Here is a 26205-nt window from a genome sequence, read left to right as displayed (position 1 = left end):
GGACAAAACCTGCAATGAAGTCTTCCCTTACCATTCCTGTTTCTCAACTGTTGCCTAGGCTGAACTTCATTGCACCACCCAACTTGTCTCTGGTTTCCCTGTTCCTGAACCTCCCTATCTCCCAGAATCTTGTCCCAGTCCTCAAGTCTATCCCACAAGAAAGCTACAATTGTCTCTAAGGTCTGTTTGAAATCTTAATCCCAGCCAAACAGCGAACTTTCACTTCTTTCATGGAAGATGGACTGCAAGCATTCTGAAAACTTTCCCCAAGGGGAAAATCAGTGCAGAAGGCTTCACTGCCACAAGCACAATACTGTACATAAAATAAGCAAATTGGCATTCAAACACAGATAACGGAAAGTTAGAACTCTTGATGAATTAAAAGCATCTGGCATTATTTCCAAACTTTACATTTCCAAAAACCAAATTGAAATTTTGTTTGCCTACACCTTGAACTGTTTCCTGTCAGATACACTAGGTGGCACTGTTGCTGGAGACAAGAGAGAAACTGAACAGGGCTGTCAGTCTTGGAACAACTGTGCTGAGAATGCACATGGAAGTCACACGTCCGTAACTCTGGAGCAAAGCTCCTGCCCTGAGCAGAGAACTGTGACTTTAGAAATAAAGGGTTTGCTGAGCCACAACCGCACAGCGGTGTCAGCTGCAATCTCAAGCTAATTTCCCAGTTGTGCAATCATATCTTGCAGCCTGGAAATCTCCGCATTGGTTGTTTATATGTATGAGATCTTTCACCTCAGCTTGCTCTAGAATATACTGTGTACATAATATCCTCTGAGCACCATTTTTATGGCAAAGCTGCTTCTTGCACTATTTAACGACACAGAAAGGCAGCCACAGCAGACACTGGGATGGGGTGGGGAAAAGGTAAGAGTTGCTGTTCTTTGGTCTTTACCACCTGCATTACAGTGGAACCTCAGGTTGTGAACGTGATCCGTGCAGGTGGCACGTTCGCAACCCACAGTGTTCGCAACCCACAGCGCTGCATCTGTGCACGTGCGGGTTGCGATTTGGAACTTCTGCGCATGCGCAAAGTGTGATTTAGCGCTTCTGCGCATGAGTGAGCGCTGAAACCCAGAAGTAACCCGTTCTGGTACTTCTGGGTTCGGCGCGGTGCATAACCCAAAAACGTGTAACCTGAAGCTTTTGTAACCCAAGGTACCACTGTACTACTGATTTACAGCAGTGAGAAGAATTAGGGCTACGTTCGAATCCCCGCAATAGGTACTGCTCCAGCGGGAAGGTAAACAGCGTTTTTGTGTGCTGCTCTGGTTCGCCAGAAGCAGCTTAGTCATGCTGGCCACATGACCCGGAAGCTGTACGCTGGCTCCCTCGGCCAATAAAGCGAGATGAGCGCCGCAACCCCAGAGTCAGCCACGACTGGACCTAATAGTCAGGGGTCCCTTTACCTTTAATAAAAATGTATAAGAAACCACCCATGGTCTCTTGCCAATGGAAGCATCTCCATGCATCACCATTGCTAACTGGTAGTTTTCACATAAATGCAAATATGGCTGCAGCCTCAGTTCACCTAGCCACAGGAAGGCACATACTTCCTCTACCTCTTTTCCTAAAGCACATGGGTTGGAGTTTGTGTGGGATATTGGATCCTTGATAATTTTAAAGGATCTTTTTCCTAGGTCCTCTGTGCATAAAGTAACATGGAAGGCTGGTAGGCATTTTCAGGGCTGTGCCATCTCCAAAACTCAAAATTATCTACCACGTTATCCTGAATTCTAAGCATATTTCTATATACTGATGTGCTTTGCACTATTTATTTTGCTTCACAAGGAGGGGAAAAAGGACTGCACCAGGCACTGAAGCTCTGCTGCTCTAACCTGGAGATTTCAGCAGCTCCTGCCCACTTACAGACAATCCTATCATCACTCCCACTAAGGACTAGAAACTTGCTTGTTATAAAAACACTGAAATTCCCAAGATGTTTAATTCTGCACACTCAGTACCAAAGTCCATGTTTGAGTTTGTTTTTCCTGCACTAATGCAGAATTTTGGGATATGCACAGCCCCCCATAAGTTTAGTCTCCAATGGCTTCAGAGGCCAATGCTGACTGCTTGAATTCAATCATTATCTCAACCTCCTAATGATATCTGGTGGAAAAAGCTTTAAATCAATATGAATGAACTTCTGTTTCACACCTGCCAATGCAACAAATATTCACAGATATAGGCACCATCCTGGGATTCCCTTATTGATATACTTCATTGTATTCCTTTATGCAAACTTACAATTTGTTGGTTTTGTATCTATGTTGGCAGATATGCCATTTCTTGTCCATCTGAGCCACAGATCCATTCTTTGCTACAAATAGCACTGCAGTAAACTCCAGCTTCTGAGATGCAGTAGTTGGTATTTCAAAGGTTATGATGATGGATCCATTCTGCCACCTAACGGAAGAAAGGGTATATGTCCTTTGCAAAACTGCACGAACTGGAGCAAATTATAAACATTTTTTTAAAAAGTATAATACTTCATTATAATGCACAAGCGTCTAATATTTATGAAGAGGCCACTTGTAAGTTCAAGTTCCTAGTGTCTATAAGAGAACATTTGTCTATATTTAAATGGGAGTATTGTGAACCTGATAATATTTGCCCAATATTGCACAGGCACTACATATCGCCATGTGCATTTAAAGGCACAAAGACAGGAAAGAAATAAGCAAAACTCTCCGGGCTAAGCAGCTGTCAGGGGCTGGTCTTTAAATCAAGTTGCCACTAGGAAAAGGAAGAAGTGCAACCAACATTCATATGGGCAGCCCTGGTTAGGGAAGTTTTTAATGTTTGATGTTGTTGCTTTCTTATTATTAATATTCTGTTGGGAGCCGCCCAGAGTGGCTGGGGAAATCCAGCCAGATGGGTGGGGTATAAATAAAATATTATTATTATTACTGCAATTTAAAAATATGTAGACAGGTTAGACATAATAATACAGCTGAGGGGCAGCTCTGCTCACTTGACTTTCTGGGATTGGTTTGCAACCAACCATGTGGCAATTGCAGGTTTAGCCATGCCTGGTAAAATAAGACTCCAGAGTTCAGGTAACGTTGGGTGGACCTAGGAGGCTTCATTTATTAAAAAGCATGTGCTGAGTGTGCAGAATACTACACTGTAACCCAGGGCCAGATTTAGGTTTGATGAAGCCCTAAGCTACTGAAGGTAATGGGGCCCTTTATATGTCCAGCTGTCCTTTGTCAACAACAAATTGTTGCTGTTTTCTGTGTTGAAAATATGCTATATGGTAATTTATGAACCTAATAAGTATCTAAAGCCATTTGCACATAAAAATATGTATTTTATCAAAGTAATTGTTGAACTGAAATACAATTAAGAAGAAGTATATTAAGAATGAATTTTTTTGCAGGGGGTGGGGGCCAAGAGAGTGGGGCCCTAAGCTATAGCTTGTTTACCTTATATGTAAATCCGGCACTGCTGTAACCCACTGCAAAGCTTCACAGACCACAGTTTTGCTCCTTTATTTCTGTCTCCAGAAGATTATCCGCCCTTAGTGACCTTCTGAATGCAGAGCATGTGTTCCCTGACCACAGCTGCCCTTAAGGACACACATCCCTCTTTCAAAGGGTGGAGCCAAATGTCCATAAAATGCAAGAACTACAAGTACATACAATATAAGCCATACGAGTCTATATGAAGCCAAAGGCCACTCACAACGATAGAGATTGGTGATAACACAGTGAATCCCAGTCTCTACGTCAAGCCTAAACAAATGAACTTCTCGATTGGTCCTTGGCTGAAGGACTGAAAAGGTTCTCTCACGGAGGCGCTGCTGTTTGCAAACTCACAGAAGGCAGGAATAAACCCGGGGTGGTGTTGGGGTTGGGGGAACTGAGGAAGAAACTAGGAGGCATTTTTTTTTAAAAAAAAAAAGAGTTATTTTTAGCGCGGAGGGAGCGTCCAAAAAATAAACCAAACTCTGAGAAGCCAACAGAAGATGGCGCGGGAACAGGGGCGTGTGGGAGGCGTGGGAATCACCAGCTGTTAACCGAAAGCCTCGAGACAAAACTCTCCTCTCTCCTATTGGTCCCTTTTTCTATCTGTTTAGAGATAAGCGCTACCTCTTTCCCCTCCCGATGTTGTTAGTTGGCTAGCTCGTGGATGTAGTTGATACTGACAGGACAGGGGCTCAAGTTCTCTCACTCTATATCTACAGTATATCTAAATCTGTATCTATAATGGGAGTTCTTCTCCATCACTTTCTCCAGGTTGGAAGTAATAGGTGCTTATAGAGGTCCATGTAGAGACCACAGCATTTTAATGTTTCTGTGCCCGAGTGCGAGTCTCTCCACTCAGAAACAAAACATGTTTCTGACAATGTCTGTGCCACTTTGGTCCACTTCCCCCCAAACTGAGAGGGAGAAGATGAGCTGCCGCTTGCAAGACTTGTGGCATCTTTGCGTCCTCTGATGCTGTGCATGTTTGCTCAGAAGTAAGTATCACTGAGTTAAATTATTATTATTATTATTATTATTAATTCAATTTATTTACCACCCTTTATCGGAAGATCCAAGGGCACTGTACAACATTAAAAACACATAAATACAGAACATCAGTGATATAAGCATAATAAAAACATAATGACAGACAGCCTAATCACCATCATCATAATAACAGTCCACTCCCCCACACTTTCACAGGCCATAGAGGAATGTTTTTGCCTAGGGTTTATGACGAAATAAGCATGTTTCAGCCTTAATGGTTCAGATTAGAGGTGACCCTGTGGTCTAAATCACCAAGCCTTTTGAGCTTGCTGACAGGAAGGTCAGTGGTTTGAATCCCCGAGACAGGTGAGCTCCCGTTGCTCTGTCCCAGCTTCTGCCAACCTAGCAGTTCAAAAGCACACTAGTGCAAGTAGATAAATGGGTACCGCTGTGGCAGGAAAGTAAACAGTGTGCCAGCAGCGATTTAGTCATGCTGGCCACATGACCCAGAAATCTATCTGCGGACAAACACCGGCTTCCTCAGGCTGAAAGCGAGATGAGCGCCACACCTCATAGTCGCCTTTCACTGGACTTAACCGTCCAGGGATCCTTTACCTTTTTACCTTGCCGGGGCTCATGCCCCAAACCCCAAGCAACAAAACACCCTTCCGGTTGTAGTAAATGTCAGTCCCTTTAATTATCCTGTCAGTCAGCTCCCTTCAAATCCAGAGCAAGAGTTCAGTGGTATGCAGAAGTTTATTTTATTTAATAAAATTTATACACCACTTGATTTTTTTAAAAATAAAAAAGCTCTCAAAGTGGTTTACAAAACATAAAACAGTGACACACAGTGCTTTTTTCTGGGGGGGACACAGGGGTACACTAAGCCTGGGGTCAGGAGGGTACCAAAGCTTTACTCCTCAGCTGATGAGGACAACTGCATTGTACATGCCCATTTCAAGTTCAGCCCCAGCCTTTTTAAAAGGAAGGAGAGGCTGTGGTAAGGTGAAGTTTATGTCACAACAGCAGCTGGGCCAAATTGCACCACATGCCAGTTTATTGTGAATCTAAGTTTGGCCTCGTTGAGGGGCAGTATTTCAATAGGAGTAGGAAAATAAGAGTACCCTAAACATTTTTTCAGATTACAATTTCCTCAAGCATCTGGGTAGGCTACAATTCCCAGCACCGATAAACTACAGCTCCCAGGATTCTCTCTCGGGGGAAGCCACGGGCATGCAGACTTATACCAAAAAAAAAAAGTGTCAGGCGCGTTCCGCGAGCTAGTCTGTATGACCACCCGGAAGCTCCCTACAAAGGAAACGCGGCGGCGACGGACTCCTCTAATTTTTTCCTTAGCTCTATGAGCCAAAGCCGTCACTTTTGCTCCTCGCCTCTTTTCCGCGTTTGCGTTCCGGCAAAGCGGGAGCCTCCGCGGCCGCCGTACGGAAGCCGAGGGGGCCGGGGTGGGGCCAATGTAGGCCAGGGCCGCGCGGGCGGGGCCGGGGCGATGGGGAATCTGTTCGGGCGCAAGCGGCGGAGCCGGGTCACCGAGCAAGATAAGGCCGTGCTGGTGAGAGCAAAGAAGGGGCTGGGAGGCAGGGAAGGCGGCGGCGGCGGCTGCAGGAGCAGGAGCAGGTTGCTGTGACTTGAGTGCAAAAGGCTGCAAGGTAGCCAGCAAATGTGTGCTGCAAAGGAGCCCCTGTGTCTTGGCAGAGCCCGGACCCGCATTTATCCCACGTAGACCCATGTTTGTGACATGCCCAATTCCCCTGTATTTATTTATTTTTCGGCAGTTTGTTTAAGGGGGGGGGGGAGAGAGAGAGAGAAAAGTGATTTTTGGCAGGTGCTGTTTCTCCTAAATGGGGTGGGGAAGCCAAAGATCTCTTTCTTAACACAGCTGTTGAAAGTTGAAAGAAGAACTTTGGCTTCTCTTCGGACTGGCTACACTTTCTGTTTCTCTCTCTAAAAAGAAAAAGAAAGAAACCCGAGCAAACGAACGGAAGTCGTGGTGGTGGCTGTCGTGTTCAGGATTACTTTGGCAGTCAGGTGGAAATACTCCCAGGCGGGTATTTAAGAGCCAGCAAAGCACTATAGAAAAAAATCAGCCTTGAATTTAGCAGCTTGCTTAGTACCAGCCATAGGTGACCAGGAATTGCATGCAGGCGAGTTCGCGGGGTCAGGCTGTTGGAGAAGGGGCTACAATGCTCCATCTGCCAGCCTGCCTAGTTCCCGGGCAAGCTGTGGAGGAAGGAAAGCCTATTTGCCCATGACCAAGCTGCTGGGAGAGGGACAGGTTGTGCTGTCTCCGGTTGTGCTGCCTCTCTTCCACCAGTCTGTTATAAAAACCACTACCGAAGAGGTTATTTGCCTGCATTTCCTTACTGTCTGCGGAGGAGTATCATAGAATCAGAGTTGGAAGGGACCCTGTGGATCATCTAGTCCAACCCCCCTGCAATGCAAGAATATGCAGCTGTCGTATACACGGATCAAACCTGCAACCATGTCATTATCAGCACTATGCTTCTCCCTTCTTCGCAGCCAGGATAGAAATCCAGACTCGTCATTTGGGGGGGGGGGTTTCATTTAGAAGGCTAATATAAAATAGTAGCACACTATGTAGAATGAGAAGTTTCGAGGTTGAAATAAGATGCCCCCAGACTGAGGGGATAAAGTCACAGTGCTTTGGGAATGATGGGAGCTCTGTCTGGTGAAGTCTTTAGATGCCCTGTTACCACTGGATGATCATTTATATAGAGCTGGAATATCTAGGTCAGTATCTTAGCCACAAATGTGTTCCCTATCCTTGGCCATAGTTTGTGAAATAGGAGAGCCCTTGTGCAAACTGCATCCTAAACACAGTTACTAAAAAGTTTTCAGAACCCTTTGCTAGTGGCAGAACAATCTCCAGGAGTATGGAGAAAGCTGAGGCCTCCACTACATTAGAGACACCCACCCCCACAGTGCTTTCTCCTGCTGATGGAGAGGATTTTGTGTGCCATCCTGCTCACCCACCCCCATTCATCAACATGGAGAAGGGAGTAGGATTGCATTCTCAATTCCCTTTGAACTGTTAGTGACTTATGAACAAGCATGTTTAGGATTGTGCTCCCATGGTATCTGTAAATGATTGAATACCATGTCTATAGTGTGGAAGAGTTTTCTGAGTGTCAGAAAGACCAGGGTTTTCAACACAAAGAGCCTGTGTGCAGCCTGTCACATTCCAACTCCTTGAACTGCACCAGAGATGGGGAACCTGTGGCACACCAGATGTTGGGTTCCAGCTCCCATAATCTTGGACCATCCAACATGCTAACCATGTTGTCCCAGCAACATCTGGAGAGCCACAGGTTCCCCATCCCTGGTGTATATAGACTTGTGGCAGCTCTCCGGGATTTCAGACAGCCCCTATCTGGAGATACTAGGGACTGGCTGCTTTGTCATCACACCACTTTATTTCGCCACTGCATCTGGTGTATTCCAGCTGTGGCTTTGTTTTCTGCATTTTTCTCCAAGCACATTTGAAAATGCTTCCTATCTTGGCATCCATTGCCAGCCTCACTTTCAGCAGTGATCGGCTCCACTCAGGATCCCCTATCATAGAATCATAAAACTGTAGAGTTGGAAGGGAGCCCGGGTGGTGGGGTCAGCTAGTTCAACCTCCTGCAGTGCATACCTAGATCATACCTAACACCCAGCCTCTGTGCAGATGGTTCTTCCTGACTAAGTGCAGAACCTTACATTTCTCCCTACTGAAATTCTTTTTTGGTCCAGTTCTCCAATCTGTTAAGGTCAATTGAACCCCGATTCCATCTTCTGCAGTATTAGCTACCCTTCCCAGTTTGGTGTCATCTGCATATTTGATAAGCACCCCCTCAGTTCCTTCAACCAAGACATTTATAAAGACATTGAACAACATTAACCGAGAAACAGAACATTGTGGCTACTCACTTGTCACGTTTTTGAAGATTTGCATTCAGCACTGAATTTAAGTTCAGAGTCTCAGGGTTACTCTGCAGTATCCATTCTAATATTTAGGGTGCCCCTAATAATGTAGAAGTGTCAAAAGCTAGATGTAGCCATCAGAATTGGAACTGTACTCAGTAAAGGATCGCATTGTGTCTGTCCCTTAACTACTGAAGGGAGGGTCTTTGCCTTAATACAGTTCTTACTTAAAACCAGCTGCTTGCCAACTTTTTCATTTAGTTCTTAATAGTCTCATTTAGTTTGCATACTAAAAAGATAAAGGTAAAGGGACCCCTTGACCATTAGGTCCAGTCTTGACCGACTCTGGGGTTGCGGCGCTCATCTCGCTTTATTGGCCGAGGGAGCCAGCACACAGCTTCCGGGTCATGTGGCCAGCATGACTAAGCTGCTTCTGGCGAACCAGAGCAGCACACGGAAATGCCGTTTACCTTCCCACTGGATGGTACCTATTTATCTACTTGCACTTTGACGTGCTTTCGAACTGCTAGGTTGGCAGGAACAGGGACCGAACAACGGGAGCTCACCCCGTCGCGGGGATTTGAACTGCCAACGTTCTGATCGGCAAGCCCTAGGCTCTGTGGTTTAACTCTCAGCACCACCCGTGTCCCTAGTTTGCATACTAACAAAAGGTATAAATGCCCAGTGTGCAGCTCAGTGGTGAGAAACCCACGGCCTTTTAGTTATTAGCATGGCCAATCATCAAGGATGATGAGAACTGGAGTCCAGCAACATCTGGAGTGCCAAAGGTTTCACATCTAGCTGAACATCCCCCCTCCACTAGCTTTTGCCCTGGGAATACAACACCCCCATTCTCCACTAGCTGAACATTGTGCCCCAAATCTGAATTCCACATACTGTTTTGTAAGCCTGGAATATCATCAGATAGATGCTGCTAGTTTCATTGTGCTGCGGCCTGAGAGCAAAAGCAATTTGACCAACTTGAAGGAGGAAACACATGGTAAAACACTCTCAAACTTTTATTGTCTCTCCCCCACCTCTCCCATGAGGTATGATGTGTCGTACCTGAGAGCCAAAGGCAGCGAGTTGGTGTTTAACTTTGCAAGGTGGAACTTTTTCAGCTTCTTCTGCTGTTTTTGCAGCAAGCCAAAAATGGGAATAACAAAGTAGGTTTGAGGGATCAGGCTGCTGGGCTTATAAGCAGGTCTGCCTTAAAGGGAGATTTTGGTTTCTCTTTTCCAGTGGTCATCCTAGCAAGGCTTGCTGGTGCACCTTCTAATGGCCAATTTATTTTCTCCTGTAGCAACTGAAACAGCAGCGGGACAAACTAAAGCAATATCAGAAAAGGATATCGCTGCAGCTGGAGCGGGAGAGGGCTTTTGCTCGGCAACTATTAAAAGATGGCAAGAAAGAGTAAGTCATTCCAAGTCACTTTGCACCCTTTCCATACGGAGGTGTTCAGTTTATGGGCTGGTTCAGAAAGTCAAGGTCTTCTCAGTGAGATGAACCACAACTGCCTCTGTGGGCTCTCTTGTATGGGAAAAGCTTGAATTGACATATTGCATTCCACTGATAACAGCTGAATGATTCCCATTATTACAACATGTGAAGCATTTACTTCCACGCTTGAAGAAACTGCCTATGGGAAGCTTTCTTTACAAATGCATCCCTGGAGGAAATTGAGGTGCATCATGTAGAAACCTTAAGTCTCTGACTGGCCATGGTTTAATATTTAAGCTGAATACTGTTGTTGCTGGTGAAGTGTTCTAACTACCTTGGCTCCGCCTGCATAATAACGCAGTGCTAAAATGAATATTTTCATGCATAAGGTTCCAGGTTCAGTCCTCGGCATCTCTAGTGAAACATGGCGTGGCTAGGAGCTACCTTGGGACTAAATGTACCAGGAATTAATATAACACATAAGGGAAAGGCTGTAGCTCAGTGGAGTAGCCTGCATAAGGTCCCAGTTTCAATCTCTGGCATGGCCAGATAGGGCAAGGAATTAATCCTGCCTGTGAGAGTAGACCAGGGTGGGGAACCAGTGGCCCTCCAAATGTTGTAGGACTCTGATTCCCATCATCTAGCACAGGCATAGGCAAACTCCGGCCCTCCAGATGTTTGGGACTACAATTCCCATCATCCCTAGCTAACAGGACCAGTGGTCAAGGATGATGAGAATTGTAGTCCCAAACATCTGGAGGGCTGGAGTTTGCCTATGCCTGATCTAGCATATCTATTGGTCCAAGAAACTATGGGCATTGTATATGAATGATGGAAATAACCCCAACAACATCTGGAGGACCACAGGTTCCCCATTCCTGGTATAGACTGTTCTGACTTTGTATAAGGCCACTTCCTGTGCTCCTAACTCCAGTGAGAAGAGTGATTTGAAGCTGTATAAGCGTTGTTAAAATTTCTAAACTGGTACTACTGAGCGTTCTTAAAACGTTCCTTTATTGCATCCTGCTGGAGAGAGGAGTCCTTTTGATGATCGGTCACATAATGGGCAGCTTCATTCATGTGACACAACCAGCAGAGAAATAATGAATCTTTCTCACAATGCCAGGACTTAGGCATCTAATGAAATGGATTGCCCTAAGCCTGCAGTCAGACAGAAGGAAGCACTTCACATGTTGCAAAATTAATAATTGAAAAATTAAATATTGAGATGGCTGTGAGCTTTAATAAAAAATTTTAAGGATCAAGTAAGTAAAGAATATACATATTAGTTATTGCTGGCCATAATGACTAAAAATGGGACTTCTGGATCTGAGGTAGCCTATCTGACCATCTTTAACTTATTCCTTGCTTCTGAGAATATTGGAATCAACGTTTTTTATTATTATTTTAAAAAAATCAAGATCAGAAAGGCAAGGCAGAAATGACTTTGGTCTGAAGGATTGTTTTCTACAGCCAGTGCTTTTTTCTCCTCCTAGGAAAGCAAAGTTTCTGCTGAAGAAAAAACGGTATCAAGAGCAACTGCTAGACAAGACAGAAAACCAAATTAGCAACCTGGAACGCATGGTAATGGAGGCATCCAATGTCATTGTTTTCAGGGCTTTTACAGCTGTCATATCTGTATGCTGCTAAATTTTGTTTAATTGTGCTTAACTTCTAATTCAAGCTATCTTAGTACTTAGCATTAGTTGGACATATTGGATTACACCATGAATGTTTAAAGTGGTATTTTGTTTTGTTTTGGGTTGGGTTTTTTGTTTTTTGTTTTTGTTTTGTTTTGTTTTTTGCTGAGCTCCGAATGCTATGTCATGTTTTAAGCTGTAATATTGGCCAGTGTTGCAGTGTTCTGCAAGCCAGTTTTGTCTGTTCCTCTTCCATTTGGCTCTATGGTGGTCCATGGAATGTAGAACATACTGTCTACTGTGGCTGTGGTTGTCTACTCTCCATACTACATATTGATGAAATGCAGCACTCGCTGACCCCCTCTGTTGACTTCTGTTTCCTTCAGGTCCAGGATATTGAATTCACACAAATTGAGATGAAAGTGATTGAGGGCCTCAAAATTGGTAATGAGTGTTTAAATAAGATGCACCAGGTGAGTGTGAGCCCAGGGTCCTTGGGACTATTTCATATGGGACACTGGTTGGGACATCTCTTCTGACCAACCTTCTTTTCCTGTAGGTTATGTCAATAGAAGAAGTGGAAAGGATCATGGATGAAACCCAGGAAGCTGTGGAATACCAGAGGGTATGTATTGTCCCTGTGTATCATCATGGAGATCCTTTTAACCATTGCACTGCTTCATTCTTATATTTGTATGACAGCAATTCCAACTACTTGGATGCTTGAAAGTGTTTCAATCGTGCCAACTAAATTGCTTATGAAAAGGAGTGGAGACCCTATTTTGCTTTAACATATTGCATTGCAAACCTTGAGACTAAACTGTTCTTCGTCATTGCACCTTAAAACAGGTCAGAGATGACATTTGTTCATGTCAAGAAGACACTCATAGAAAGAGGGAGGGAGTTGAATATAGCTTGAGTGCCAAGTGGCTGGGTTTCAGCGGAGTATTTTGTAGCTTTGGGTCTATGTTCCTATGTTACACCGACCCATAGGTGTTTCCATCTTACAATTCTTAAGGATATGGTGCTCTTCTGGTGTTCACCATGCATTCTGCCCTTTTCCTTTGCAGCAAATAGATGAAATGCTGGCTGGCAGCTTCACTGTAGAAGATGAAGATGCCATTTTAGCAGAATTAGATGCCATCACTCAGGTGAGTGTTTCATCAGCAACACTGGTAATTCATTGTCGGGCTACATTTTGCAGTGGACATTTTTCATCTCACGTGAGGGGATGAGGGGATTATCCATCCCATATACCTGGCAGGTAATAAGGGGTCCTTATTATAGCTGCCTTGCATTTATGTCTTCTGAAGCCTTGAAGTGGTCAGCCCAATCTTCCCAGAGAGGCTTAAAAACAAAGATGGTGATACCCAACCAAGTCATACTCAGAGCTGACCTATTGAAATGTATGGGCTTAAGTTCACTGAGTATCACTAATGCTGGATACTGCCAGTATTGAATAAATTTTACAACATGTTTCCTTGGTTTACCCTTTGTTTTCTTCGCCTTCAAATGAAAGATTCTTCCACACTAGTGTCTGAAGATTCATGTGTCCCCAGCTACTTCCGTGGATGCAATCTGGTGGAGATTCTGGCCTGCTCCTCCTCCTATATAACTTTGGTTCCCTTCTTAGAAGGGATGGAACTTCACTTTGAGCCATTAGACTATGTTCATACAATAAATGTCAGTTTATGCGAATGGTTGGGTCATCTGCCCGATATGACAACAAACCCATCCAGGGCAGGCAATTGATCAGTTTCTTGCACACAGGAACCAGTGTCTCTGTGCGGCCGGAGTTCAAGCTCAGCTTATTTTCCCTCATCCATCCCACTGCTGCATCCAAGCACCAGTGCACAACCTCCTCTAATTCAGATGTCATGTAAGAAATACAGCCCCAAAACTACAAAAGCTTGGAAATGGAAAAGTGGATAACGGATTGTCCCCTGACCTCGTGTAGCAAGGTCTGATGCTAGGAGAGTGGCAGGGTCCTGGTGATCCTAATTTTTGGGTTGACCGCCAAAGCCAAAAATTGTGGAACCCCTGCTGCCTAATATCCAGCTCTACCACCGGTCTGGTGGTGATTGTAAAGCATTCAAAATATTAATCTTTTGATGCTTTCCACAAAATTCCATTGCTTATCAGAGTGCACAGATGAGCATACTATAAACTGCAGCAAGTGTAAAATGTGGTCCCCTGATTACTGGTGGGTGCCAGGCAATCAGAACATAAATGGTTTTGTAACAGTTGCACTGGCTGCCAAAGCTTTTGCAGAACCAATTCAGAGTTCTGGTTATTACCTTTAAAGCCCTGAGCTGTCTGGAAGTGGGTTACTTAAAGGACTACGTACACTCATACTGCCCTTCACATATCCTGAGATCTTTGTTGGGTAACCTGCTTCAGTGTCTGCCGGTGAAAGCAATCAAGCTGGCAGGTGCTCAGACTAGGGCACAATGGTGGCCCTGCAGTTACGGAATTTGATTCTTTGGAGATCAGACAGACCCCATCTCTTGTATCCTTTAAAGAGGACTTAAAGACCGTTCTCTTTTCCAAAGCTTTTAATGTGACTCATAGAGAGCAGCTGCTTATTGGAATTTGGATTGTGGTCCTGTTGCTGGCATTGATTCCACGGTTAATGTTGATTCCGTATTGTAAACATGATATAAGTCGTGTTGTGGAGGACTTTCTCAAAATGGGCTATAAATCCATTAAATAAATGAATAATAGATTGACACAGTTGTATTCCCAGAGCAATAGCTGCCACCCAACATGATTAATCAGGGTAACTCACCAAGGAAGCGAAAGTGCTTCTAGAATCTTGTTAGTAACCCAGAACCAAAGCTCTAGAGCCCAGCCAAATTCTCAGCTTCTGAGGTGGTACAGGGAGCAGCACTCCTTCCTATGCGCTTGGAAGTTCTGGTTTAGAGTTGCTTGTTATCCCCAGAACATTTGTTTCACAGTGTGACTTCTTTTCTTGCAGGAACAGATAGATCTTCCAGAGGTTCCATCAGAGCCTCTCCCAGAAAAGATCCCAGGTAGCGTTGTCCGTCTTGTTTTCTTTCCCTCAGTTGTGCAGGCTTGTGCTTTTGGTTGTGCCTGCATGAATCACGTGGCACATGGGAGGTTTAAGAATAAGGTTGGCAGGTGATATTCAAGCACCAACTCCGCAGAGCGCTCTTAAAGCAGCTCTAGAGCACTGACTATGTCAGACTCCACCAAAGCTTTACTGTATGTAATCATGCTACAGCACAACACTTGACATTTGTAGAGTGCTTTAAAAGGTCCAAAGACCTTCATGTGTATTAAAGGTAAAGGTGAAGGTACCCTTGACCGTTAGGTCCAGTCGCGGACGACTGTGGGGTTGCGGCGCTCATCTCACTTTACTGGCCGAGGGAGCCGACGTACAGCTTCCAGGTCATGTGGCTAGCATGACTAAGCCACTTCTGGCGAACCAGAGTAGCACACAGAAACGCCGTTTACCTTCCCGCCGGAGTGGTACCTATTTATCTACTTGCAATTCGTGCTTTCAAACTGCTAGGCTGGCAGGAGCAGGGACTGAACAACAGGAGCTCACCCTGTCACGGGGATTCAAACCGCCAACATTCTGATCGGCAAGCCCTAGGCTCTGTGGTTTAGACCACAGTGCCACCTGCGTCCCTATAATTCTCACAACAACTGTAAGTTAGATCGGTTGCACTATCCCAGTATGAGGAGGGTGGGGAGAGTGGATTCATGGTACAGATGATGTTTGAACAAGACAAAAAAAGGAGGCCAAGCTCTGGTTGAAAACCCTGTTGTAGCCATACAACTGGTGTTTGGTTTGGGTGTTTAAAAACAAACTCAATCTGAAATACAAGGTAGTGGACTTGTGGGGAGTGGAGGTGAGCAGCCATCGGTGTACAAAAATGACTGGCTTGGGAACTGGAAGTTATATAGGGCATAGGGAGCACTCAGCAATCAATGTGTAAGCCATACAGATTCCTGGACCTCTAAAGAAACAAATAACAAAAGCTGCCTTTATTATTTTTTTTTATTATTATTATTTATAGAATTTGTATACCACCCTATACCCAGAGGTCTCTGAGTGGTTCACATAAAAAGATCACAGTATATAAAATAAAAATAAAAGCAATAACCCAATAATACACTCCCCAAAAGAGCCACATTTTAAAAGGGTATGGGATGTTGATCAGGTCAACCCAAGGCCTGGTTAAAAAGGAATGTTTTTGCCTGGGGCCTAAAGGTGTATAATGACGGCGCCAGGTGAATTTCCCAGGGGAGAGCATTCCACAGACTGCAGAGAAGCCCCATTCTCGTGTTGCCACCCTCTGGACCTCTCGAGGAGGAGGCACACGATATATTAGCCAGTATAGTGTTATATCATATCCTCCACAACTTGGAAGAATATCCTCACTTGTTGGTACTGTAGTAGTTTCATTTTTCTCTGCAGAATCTCTTGCCTCCGCCTCCTGTAATAAACTTGTATGCGGTGCAGTTTGGCCCAGTTGCTGTTGTGACATAAACTTCAATATACCTTACCACTGTCTCTACCTCCTTTTATAAAGGCTGGGGCTGGACCTGAAGTGGGCATGTACAGTGCAGTTGTTCTCATCAGCTGAGGAGTAAAGCTTCAGAACTCTCCTGCCCTCAGGCTTAGCCTCTCCAGAGAGATTTGGGGAAAGTACTATCTCAACTTCCTTGTTGGCCGCCCTTAGAACATACAAGGTGTAGAACTGTATCAGGGCAGTGGCAGGGAGTGTTCCTGCTCTTGGCACAAGTATACAGACATTCAGGTGCATTTCAAATGGAAAATCGCAGTCTTCCCTCAAACATGAAGATAGGTTTGAGAGATGTTGCTGTGAGTTTGGGAGTGTTTGCTTGCATGGCATCTCCATTGTCTCCTCTGAAGGGAGCAGGTAGCAAGGCAGACCAGTTGTAAGACTAGATAAACCATTGGTCTGAATTTGGTTAGCTCTAACTCCAGCTGAGAAAGTTAACTCCTTCCCTTTTCCTTCTATTTACAGAAACATCGCCGGCCAGAGTCAAACCAAAGCCAGAACTGGTGGCTGCATCTTAACTCCATTTCCTGGGGGATCCCTGCAGGCTGTCCTGGACTCCCAGCATGCCTAGGGTGCAAGAGGCTTCCGTGGTGTCCCATTGGCTCTGAACAGCCACGCTGGAGCAGGTTTCCTGCACAGAATGGAAGCTGTAAACTGGTTAATATCCCATATCAAGATTATTTTGTAGTGTGCACACTCCTTTTTTTGTAACGTAAACTGGATTAAATGGTGACTCTCAAAACCCTTCAAGCCAAATGCTTTCTACAGACCTGATGTCAGCTGCAGACCTGCCTCAGACGCCAGCACAGCCTCTTGCTAACTCTGCCTAAGCCCCATGGTGCCCTTTTGAGCTTGTGGGCGCTGTGAAAAGCTACGAGCTTTCTGCTACCGTGCGGGAAGAATTGCTGGGAACCCTCTTGGCCTTCCTCTTCACTTGCCTCTCTCCAGTTCTCTGGCTTTTTGAATGGGTTCTCTCTCTCTTTTTTCTCCTTTGTTTTTTTTTTTTTGGAAAGAATGGAATTTACGGAACTTTGGCCTGTACCTGAATTAGACCTTGCTAGCTTGATGCTGAGATGGGAGCGTCACTTCCAATGGTAGCAACAATTGCTTGTGCTGACGTGGTAGTGGAAATACAAGAAGATTACCCCGTGTCCAGTGTGCTTCTGAGACAAATGCAGTTAATAGTTCTATGCACCACCAGGTAGCGATGCGAGGCTGCTGGCCTTGATTTCAGAAAACTGAAGGCCTGTTTCCTACAGGGATAGGAATCTATAAAAAGTGCTTGCTATGGATTAATTCCTGAAATCCTATACAGGCATCCTGTTTCCCCCTTCCTTTTTCTTCCTTAACAAATCCATGGTGTGAAGAGCTGAACACTGTTTCAGCTGAAACTTCTCAACAGGAGAGGGGTTTGGAAGTTGCAAATCAAGCAGCTTCTTGATTAATCTTGCCCTTCCCAGCTTATCGCAGCTGTGAAATGGGCTGAGACAGGAGGCAGATCGCCTTTTCTCAGAGGTGAAGGCTGCCTGCCGTGTCTGCTTTTCCTCTCTTCTTGTATGGAGCAGTCAGGAACACGGGAAGCCAGTGGGGCTAAGTATTGCTTACCTCATAATTATAGAAGACCTGAATGTGCTTCCCTGCCCCCCTCCTGAATGCTAGAAAGGGCTGGATCCCAGTTCGTTCTGATGGCCTCCTTGCCCTTAAAAGGATGTCGAAGACTTTGCCCCAGATCACACGGCTTCAGGAACCTGTGGGTCCGACCTGCTTTCACAGTTGCAGCCCACCAAACATGTATCCCAGACTTACTGCCTTTTGAGAGCCAGCTGGTCTGTGCTGAGCACGACCCGCAGGACCCGCTAAGATGGGGGCCAACCGTGGCTGAGCGGTTGGATGGGTTGATGCAGTGGGGGTGGGTGGGAGGAGAATGATATTGAAGGCTCATTCTACATACAGAAGTAGTAGAGGTTGCCACTGTCTGGGGTCTACAGCTCAGAGCTGATAAACGTTTCCTCTGGTTGACCCCACTTTCTATCTGAACCCTTCCCCAAACCGCCTTGCTAGTGAGTGGAATTGTATCCTCAGGCTCCTGGGATTCAAGCTTCTTCGAATGTAGTGGTTTCCCCCCAGTGGGTTTTTGACCAAGGCCCTGCCTGTTTTGCTGCTGCAAAGAACCCTGAATGGCTCGTCTTCAAAGTCCTCTGCTAGCACTTGCCCATTACCATTCACAGGGAGAGGGAGCTGCTTGATAGTGGTCCTTAAAGCGGCACCTAGACCTTCCCCCACCTAGGCACTCTTTGTTAGCATTAGGAAGGCTGAGCAGTGGATCGGATTGAGTTCATGGTTCACACTTAAGTCATCCTTTCTATATAATGTGCTCAAAGACCATTCGACCAGCCTTTACATCTGGGAGACAAACAATTACGGGAAGTGTTCTGTGATTTCTTACAAGTTAGTTTGTCTGTTGCCAATTCTGTCTCAGTACTGCTGTATTCACTTTGTTCACCAGGTGGCAGTCCTACCCTTACCTGTTCCATCACTGTGGCTGAGAACAAACATTCTCTGGCTTTAACTTCTTAGTTGCTGTGGACTGCTGTCATTGATTGATTGTTACTACATTTGTGAGCAAATGCTAAGGCCTGCTTCTCAAGGAAGAGCAGGACTTTCTCATTGGTATCAAGGGTACTGTAGAAGCATTCAGCTCCCCTACAGGGATCCCCAGTAGGCTCCATTGCGCCCAGTTAACTAGGTAGCTCAGTGCCCAGGGGAAATTAACGGGAGTGCGTTTTTCTTCCTCTTCTTCACTGCCAAGAAGTACAGGAAAGAAAGCCAGCGAAAGAGCCTGCCAGCTCCATAGGAGAGTAAGGACTGCAGATATGTAAAGTGGCCTTAGAGAGTAGCCACAGTGCTAACTAAACAGCTTCCCTCTGCAATATCCCCAGTCGGTGACATCTTTGGCTAAAGCCGGGTAAGATTAGGGCTGCTGCCCAGCCTCTCCAAACTCTCCGCTTCCTGCGCGTGAGTCAAAAATTTCCATTTCTTGGCTGAATCTCTGTGCAGTTCCTCAAATAGTAAAGCAAGCAGGAGCAGTTCAGGGTAGCAGCAATAAAGTGTTTCTGACGCCTTCAGTCTCTGGTGTCCAGTCGCATACCTCCATCAGCCGCCAATGCACTTCCCCCCCACGCCACCCCACCTTGGGACCTGAAACGTATAGAGAATGTTGGCTTCCTAGGATTGCTCTTATGGAGCGGGAAGGGTCTTTCTGAAAGAATTCTTGTTGGTTAGAAAGTTAAGGAGAGGATTGTGAATGGCACTTTCCTGTTCTAGAATGTATGCAAGGGGCGGTTTTGACTTGCTGGTTTGTTAAAGAGCAGCTGAACTACTCCATGGCATTGTTGGTAGCCTTTGGGGAGACTGAAACTGGAGCTACAGAAGGAAGGGACACAGGTAAGAGTGTTAATGTCAGCCTGTCTTTTGTTTTTGTTTTTATGCAGTGGGTCTGCCTTTTTGGTGGGGAGGAAAAGCCACAATGAGTGTCCCTCCCATCTGCTGGTGCTTTTATCCCTCCGGGTCCAGAACTTTCTCTCCCTGCCCCAAGGAGTTGTGCTCCACACGAAGCATCCTCCCCCCCCAGGGGCTGGCAGTCTCAAAACAGAGAAGAAAAGAAATTACTGGGTTTTCTTTTTTTCTTAGGTGTTCCTGGGAATAAAACTCTTCACATGGAAGAGACCAAAGTTTAGCAACCATTACGCAAGTGGCAAGACTCTAAACAGAGCATTACTCAAAAGTTGTCCACAAGGGACCAGTGCTTCTGCTAGATATCAGCTTGATATGGATGTTCTTCCCGCTGCCTTGACTTCAGGGAGTTGCTGCCTTTTAAACTCTGTGTGAGTGGGCACCTTTCCTCCTGAGCTAGTTATCCCTTGTGGCCTCCGTGCATCTTCCTTAAGAAGAGTTGCTTCTTTATTTTTATTTCCTCCTTTCCTTCCTTGAGCTTATGTAACTGCTGCTGTGTGGTGCCTGGCCCTGATGTGGTTTCTATGCCAACCCAGTGCAATACTGGGCTACTGGGAGAAGGAAAGCAGGGAGAGGATTTTGCTCAGGTATTGGCCAAATCAGCGTTTCTGTGGGTTTTAAAAAAACAGAATGGCTTTTCTGAACTCCTAGCCTGCCTTATAGATCAGGAGTGGCTAACCTGCGACACTATTTGTTCTCGGACTCCAGCTCCCATCCGCCTCAGCCAGCATGGTCAGTGGTCAGGGATGATGGGGTGTCTGTAGCTCAACCGCATCTGGAGGGCCAGATGTTCCCTACCCCTGCTCTAGATAAATGAAGTTTTTGGAGCATTGAAGCAGTCAACCACCCACAATTAGATTCAGGGTGGGGACCAGGGGTGAAGAACTTGTGGTCATCTGGGTGTTATTGGACTACTAGCCCCCAACAGCCTCAGACAGCATTGCCAGTGTAGCTATTGATGATTCAAGTTGGAATCCAGCAACATCTGGAAAGCCGCAGCTTCCCAACACCCCTCCCACCCCTGGTTGATGTTCCATTATCTCTTTAGCTTTTCTAGAGAAGCTACAATTTCCATTGAAGGATGACTGAGATGTTGTTTCCCTCAGACCAATAGAGATTCCTTCCATTGTTCAACCTTACCTGTCCCTGGTATGTTGTATTGAGTGCTAGAGTTTACAAACACCATCAAATTAGAGCAAGTACAGACTCTGGGGTACACCAAGGCAGCTGATGAGGGAAAGATCATTCTATACTGCAGCTTCCAGTACTACCACACCCTGCAAGTTCCTTCTCACAGATAACTGCAAGGAATCTTGCAGAAGCTTGGTATATTTTATTTTATTGCTGCTTATAGTCTATACTCTTAAAGGCAGGAAAGGGGGGGGTTGTGTCAAGACAAAATAAACTAGGCCACATTCCTAAATTAGCCAGTCATAGGGCAAGAAAAGTATTGACAGGTATGTAGATTTTATAACCCACCCTTCTGTGTAAAACCAGAGTAGCTTCCACTCAAACTATGGCAAAGCTTTAACAAATTAACAAGAGTAGTCTAACCAATAAATGATACAACTGAAGAAGTCTGAATGCCTATGAAAACTGGAAAGCTTGGGTCAACAAAGACATTTTGACTTGCTTCTCAATGCAGGGATGGGAGTGAATGGGTAACATCCCCCGTGGAAGGAATACTGTATAGACCCTACTCAACATGGGTGCCATTTTGCTAGTTAATACATCCTAAGTTAAAACTTGGATCAGGGCCTCTCCAGGGGGCAGCAATGGGGCAGCAAACTCTTCCTAATGCAGGGATGAGGACCCCCCCCCAAGCCAAGGCCCATGTTACGGTATTATCATCCCAAAACTGTTAGGGCTCACATTCATTCAGTGGATGTGGCCAGATAGAAAAGTAGGTGGGGCCAGAGCAGGAATTGCAAATGTGTCTCTTAATCTTTGTCCATTCTTCTAGAATGTACATACAAGATGAGGCTTGGGCTGTTGATGATCTTAAAAATGGTAACCAGAAGCAAATGATAAGTTATTGCATATCCTTCAAATGGGCTGCTGTGTTGTGTCAGCAGTGGTTTCTTTCAAAGTTCCTCAGTTTCAAACCTGGATGTTGACAAAAGCATGGGCAATAGGTTCCAAAAACCTTGTTCTCCAATGATAATCTTTTTTACTTGGGAAATATTTAGTTCCGGCCACAGTTTCCATCTGGGAATTGAGGGTCTTTCCAGGATATGGTAAACACAGATGGGTCTCCTCCAGCTAATGTGGATTTCTGACCAGTGTTACCTCTGTGTTGTCTGGATTCCACCTAAGGTTGTTCCACTCTGCCCCACACAGCCACAGTCGCCAGGAAAGAAGCAGCATCTGAATCTGATATAAAAGAAGCCTGGGTGTTGTCAGCATGTTGATGACACTTCAACCCTGTTCTTTGGATGATCTTGGGAGCTTCACGAAGGTGTTAGGGAGAAAGGGAAATAACAGGATTCTTCAGCACTCCATAGGAGAACAGCCACAGATGTGAGGAACAATTTCTCCCAACAGAACTCTCTTGATGACTGGAGAGGTAATTTTCCTGTAACATGATTTGTTAAGCAAGGGGTGCATAATTTGAGACTTTGCTCAGTTTTCTTAGCTGTTAAATTACATTGAACTCACTGGGATTTGCTTTTGAGTAGACCTGTATGGAAGTACACTGAGAGCCTTTTAGATATTGACCCTATCAGTAAAGGGAAGACCAGCTTGCTTCATTGGTTAGGCTCAAGAAGTCCAGCTCACTTGATAACAATCCAGAGTACACATTGCACCCTTGTTTTCAGAGACAGTTTCAGTTACCAGACTATGAAAGGAAAGGAATATCAGCAGGGGGAAAATGGCTTCATACTTGAGCACTTACTCGTGGGCAACATAACTCAGCATCCTTTGCGCTTAATTCTTTTGCTGCCCAAATATCCCAAATTGGTTATCCTTAGTTAAAGAGCATGACTTTTAAAAACAAAAGCCCTATCCAACCAACCAATTATGCAAATTGCATAAGCTATTCCCATCTTACTAAGGGATCCCCGGAGAGCTATTTAGCAATGTGAGGTTTTGCATTTACTGGCCTATAAATCAATTTAATATACAAGGTGTGGGGAGTGTAGGTTTGGAAGTCTCTAAGGAAGTAATACTTATACCTATTTTCTAATTCTTTTCCCTTATATTATTTGCTGCATTTCACCAAAGCCATCAGGAAACCTCTCTGCAACATTCCACTGTGGTTCCCCCTTAAACCATGCCTAATGGAAAGATAGGTTGAAGAAAGTTCGCTTACCTGTATTAGAAGCCCATTCCATGTATTGATTCAAATTTACAGCTCACCCTAAAGGCTTCAGACAGAAACACACACATACCCACACCTATTAAAATTCAATGAAACCTAATAAAATTACAACACTAAAATAAACTCTGCCAGATCTCCAAAAGCCAGTCTAAACAGGTCTTAACAGTGCTCACAAAATATGTTCAGGCTTGGACTTTGGGACGCTTCTAAGCGGAGGGGGTGGAAATCTAAGCAGATTTGGCAATATGTCGGAGTGTCATTTTTTGCCTCCAACTTCCATGTCGATAGATTTTTAAAACAGAAAATATGCTATTTTCAAGTCCTCCACCATTTCGCAGAGGGAAATAGGGGCAGCAAGCACCCATATTCTCTGACCCAAGTTTTACTGCCCTGGTCTCCTCCATCCCTGACTAACTACACATAGCTGAAGGTTTTGGTCTTTTGTCGTAAAATCTGCAAATGCCTGTCTCTGATGGGAAGAGGATATTTGTTTGGTTAAAAATCTATTGTACTCCCAATAAGATTGTCAAAAGTTCCAAAATACAGCTCAGCAGCTGCAATGTGCAAATTGGGAGGCCTTGCACAGCGTGGTGCCTTTGTGTTCATGTGCCTGCATTGGCACACAATATGATAATCTGTTTCCCTGTTCCCGAGATTTACATTCTGAAGAAAACCACCAAAACACTAATTTTCGTAAGGCATTTCCAAAGGGGAAAAAGGCCAAAATAACGAAAGAGATTTATCAAGGGAAGGTGCTGGGAAATAGGGACTGTCGTTGGTGAACAAAACATGTGTTTTGATGTTGCTTCTGGTATGAAAATGTCTAAAGCCAGCTCTGCTTTCAGAGGCCACTTCTTGCTTATCATGGCCTCAGAGAAACAGTCTCTTGCTTTAACCTTCTGCGTAGCCTACCAATCTCTGGGAGTTAGGAACATGAGTACATGGAAGGACCTTTGTCTGACTTTCTAAATAATAAATGCCTCCTTTGCCATCAGAAGATGATGTTGGAGATTAATAGTGACAGCTGCAAGAAAGAATAAACTTTTGTTAAAGGGCATTCTGGGTATCATCAGCATCAGCAGTGGATCTGTACAGAGTGGGAGGCTGTCTCTGAGCTATCCTGCCCACATGTGTGAGAGACAAATTCACCAATGATATATAAGCTTCACGTGGCGCCCTAACCTCCCCTCCAGTTATAGTTTCGTCCATCTGCTTTCTGTGGCATGTCAAGTGTAAGATAGGATGAACTGATCCTGCTGAGATTTATAAGAGGAATACAGTAATCAAATTCTCATCGTTTGGTTGAAGCCTCTGTGGAGACTTCAAGAACAAGATAACACTAGTGCCGCTGCAACACTATTTAAAATGTGCTTGTTGGCATCACCATGGAAATGAACAGAACCGACCATAGCATATGGTGACAGGATGGATTTTTTCCACAGCTATAATAGTTGAGCCTTTGTGACAGTTCATGCCGAATTATGTGCATTAGTCTAGTTTGCATAACTGGTGCTGAGTAGCTTTTTTTAAAAAAAATAATTGCATGCAAAATCTAGAAGCAGGTAAAAAAACAAACCACAAGATGTTCCTTGAGCTTGAAAACCATGGTGACTACAGAACAAAGACAAGACAGAAATGGCTTCTAGTGGGCAAAGCTAGCAATACATGAAAAAGTGCCTTGCTGTTGCTATGCTCCCTTTTTGGATAAATCTGACTTGGCCACTGCGATACCCCTAACCTCTGTGCTCTGGGAACATCCAGGATGGATTACTGTCATGCACTCTGTGTGGGGAATATGAATGGAAAACTTAAACTGCCCCCCCCCACCAAATGCAGCAGCCAGATTACTGGGTCACCTTCCATTTAGAATATATGCAACCTCTGCCCTGGTTGCCAGTTTATTTATGAGCCTAATCCAAAATACTCACATTAGTTTTTAAAGCCCTAAACAACTTAGGCCCCAAATATCTGAAAGACTGCTTCCTTCCCTACAGAGCCTTTAAGGTGTTAGGATCAGCAGAGGGGGTCCTCTTGGTAGTTCCACACCCCCACTCATATTTTTTTTTAAGGGGAGGGTGGCAGCCTGGGACAGGGCCTTTTCTGTGCAATCCCCAAAACTGTGCAATCCCCTTCCCACAAAGGTGCTTACAGCAACTTCATTTTTCACTTTCCATCATATGCGGAAGACGCATCACCTTGCCTTGGGCTTGGACAACTGAGATGTATGTTTTTGTGGCTCACCCTTTTCTTCTGACAATGTTCGCCCCCCCCCCCGACCTTTTCAAAATAGTGTCTTTGAAATTGCTGTATCCCAATGTGATGAAGGGTGGGTAATAAATTGAATGAAAATGAATAAGTATCCAAGGCCAGACCCTTATCAGGTGGCTACCAACTCCCCACGACATATTGGCATATCTGTACCTCACCTGCTCGATGGCCTGCCCTTAGGCAGCAATGACCCTATCGTTAGGTAGAGTGAGGCAGCTGCCTCATGCAGCAGCCGTGGAGATCCTGCAATCACAACCATTTTCAGCTTGAGGAGCAGCACTTTTTTTATCTTCTTCTGAATCTGTGCATGCGAATACTACTCAGAATAGATTGTCCAAATTAAGACTGCTGCATTTACCTATTTTTCTGTGTATAAGATGCCCCCCTATTTTGGGGGGCTCCAAATTAAGAAAATACTCCTCAGTGCTACCTGTGTATAAGATGAGCCCCAATTTTAAACCTAATTTTTTGGTTAAAAAACCTAGTATTATACAGGGAAAAATACGGTAATTTGTCATAAACTGCATACCCTCCAACATTTCTCCAATGAAAATAGGGACGTCAATAATAATAATAATACCCCACCCATTTGACTGGATTGCCCCAGCTACTCTGGGCAGCTTCCAACATACCGTATTTTTCGCTCTATAGGACGCACTTTTTCCCCTCCAAAAATGAAGGGAAAATGTGTGTGCGTCCTATCCCGCTCTCCAGGCTTCAGGAAGCTATCCGCAAGCCTTCAGAGCACGGCGGGAGTTTCCGCTGGGCTCCGAAGGCTTGTGGATAGCAGCCCGAAGCCCAGGGAGTGCAGCGCTGCTGCAGATATCCACAAGCCTTCGGAGCCCGGCGGGAGTTCCCACCGGGCTTCCAAGGCTTGCGGATAGCAGGCAACAGCCTGAATCCTGGGGAGCACAGCGCTGCGCACCCCGGGCTTTAGGCAGCTATCCGCAAGCCTTCAGAGCCCGGCAGGAGTTCCCAACCTCACAACCTCGCCCCCGCTCCCAGACCTGTTCTGGGGGCTGGGGTCGGGGAAAGCTCGGGGCTTTCCC

The 26205-nt window shown here is 45.1% G+C and overlaps 1 protein-coding gene and 2 long non-coding RNA genes across 3 annotated transcripts in view; 1 reads left to right on the top strand and 2 right to left on the bottom strand.

Moving 5' to 3' along the window:
• Positions 1–5707, bottom strand: part of LOC309526708 — a 36919-nt gene extending 31212 nt beyond the window's left edge. Inside the window, exons 1-2 of the long non-coding RNA XR_014216866.1 lie at positions 5600–5707; positions 2266–2424 (exon numbers count right to left, since the gene is read on the bottom strand). This is a non-coding gene — a long non-coding RNA (uncharacterized lncRNA). The remainder of the gene's footprint in view (positions 1–2265; positions 2425–5599) is intronic.
• Positions 5708–5938: 231 nt separating this feature from the next.
• CHMP6 (charged multivesicular body protein 6) lies at positions 5939–17204 on the top strand. Its single transcript, XM_082212907.1, has 8 exons — positions 5939–6045; positions 9721–9830; positions 11354–11441; positions 11884–11970; positions 12057–12122; positions 12568–12648; positions 14475–14529; positions 16519–17204. The coding sequence occupies exons 1-8, from the start codon at positions 5983–5985 to the stop codon at positions 16569–16571; spliced, it is 603 nt and encodes a 200-aa protein (XP_082069033.1). The 5' UTR covers positions 5939–5982; the 3' UTR covers positions 16572–17204.
• Positions 17205–18617: 1413 nt separating this feature from the next.
• Positions 18618–25799, bottom strand: LOC309526751. The gene is made up of 2 exons (XR_014216908.1): positions 22880–25799; positions 18618–22141 (listed from the first exon to the last, which is right to left on the bottom strand). It is a non-coding gene; the product is annotated as an uncharacterized lncRNA (long non-coding RNA).
• Positions 25800–26205: the final 406 nt, after the last annotated feature.

The sequence above is a fragment of the Podarcis vaucheri genome, assembly GCF_965113315.1.
Source record: "Podarcis vaucheri genome assembly, chromosome: 2".
NCBI lineage: Eukaryota > Metazoa > Chordata > Lepidosauria > Squamata > Lacertidae > Podarcis > Podarcis vaucheri.
This window is presented reverse-complemented; position numbering and strand designations above follow the sequence as displayed.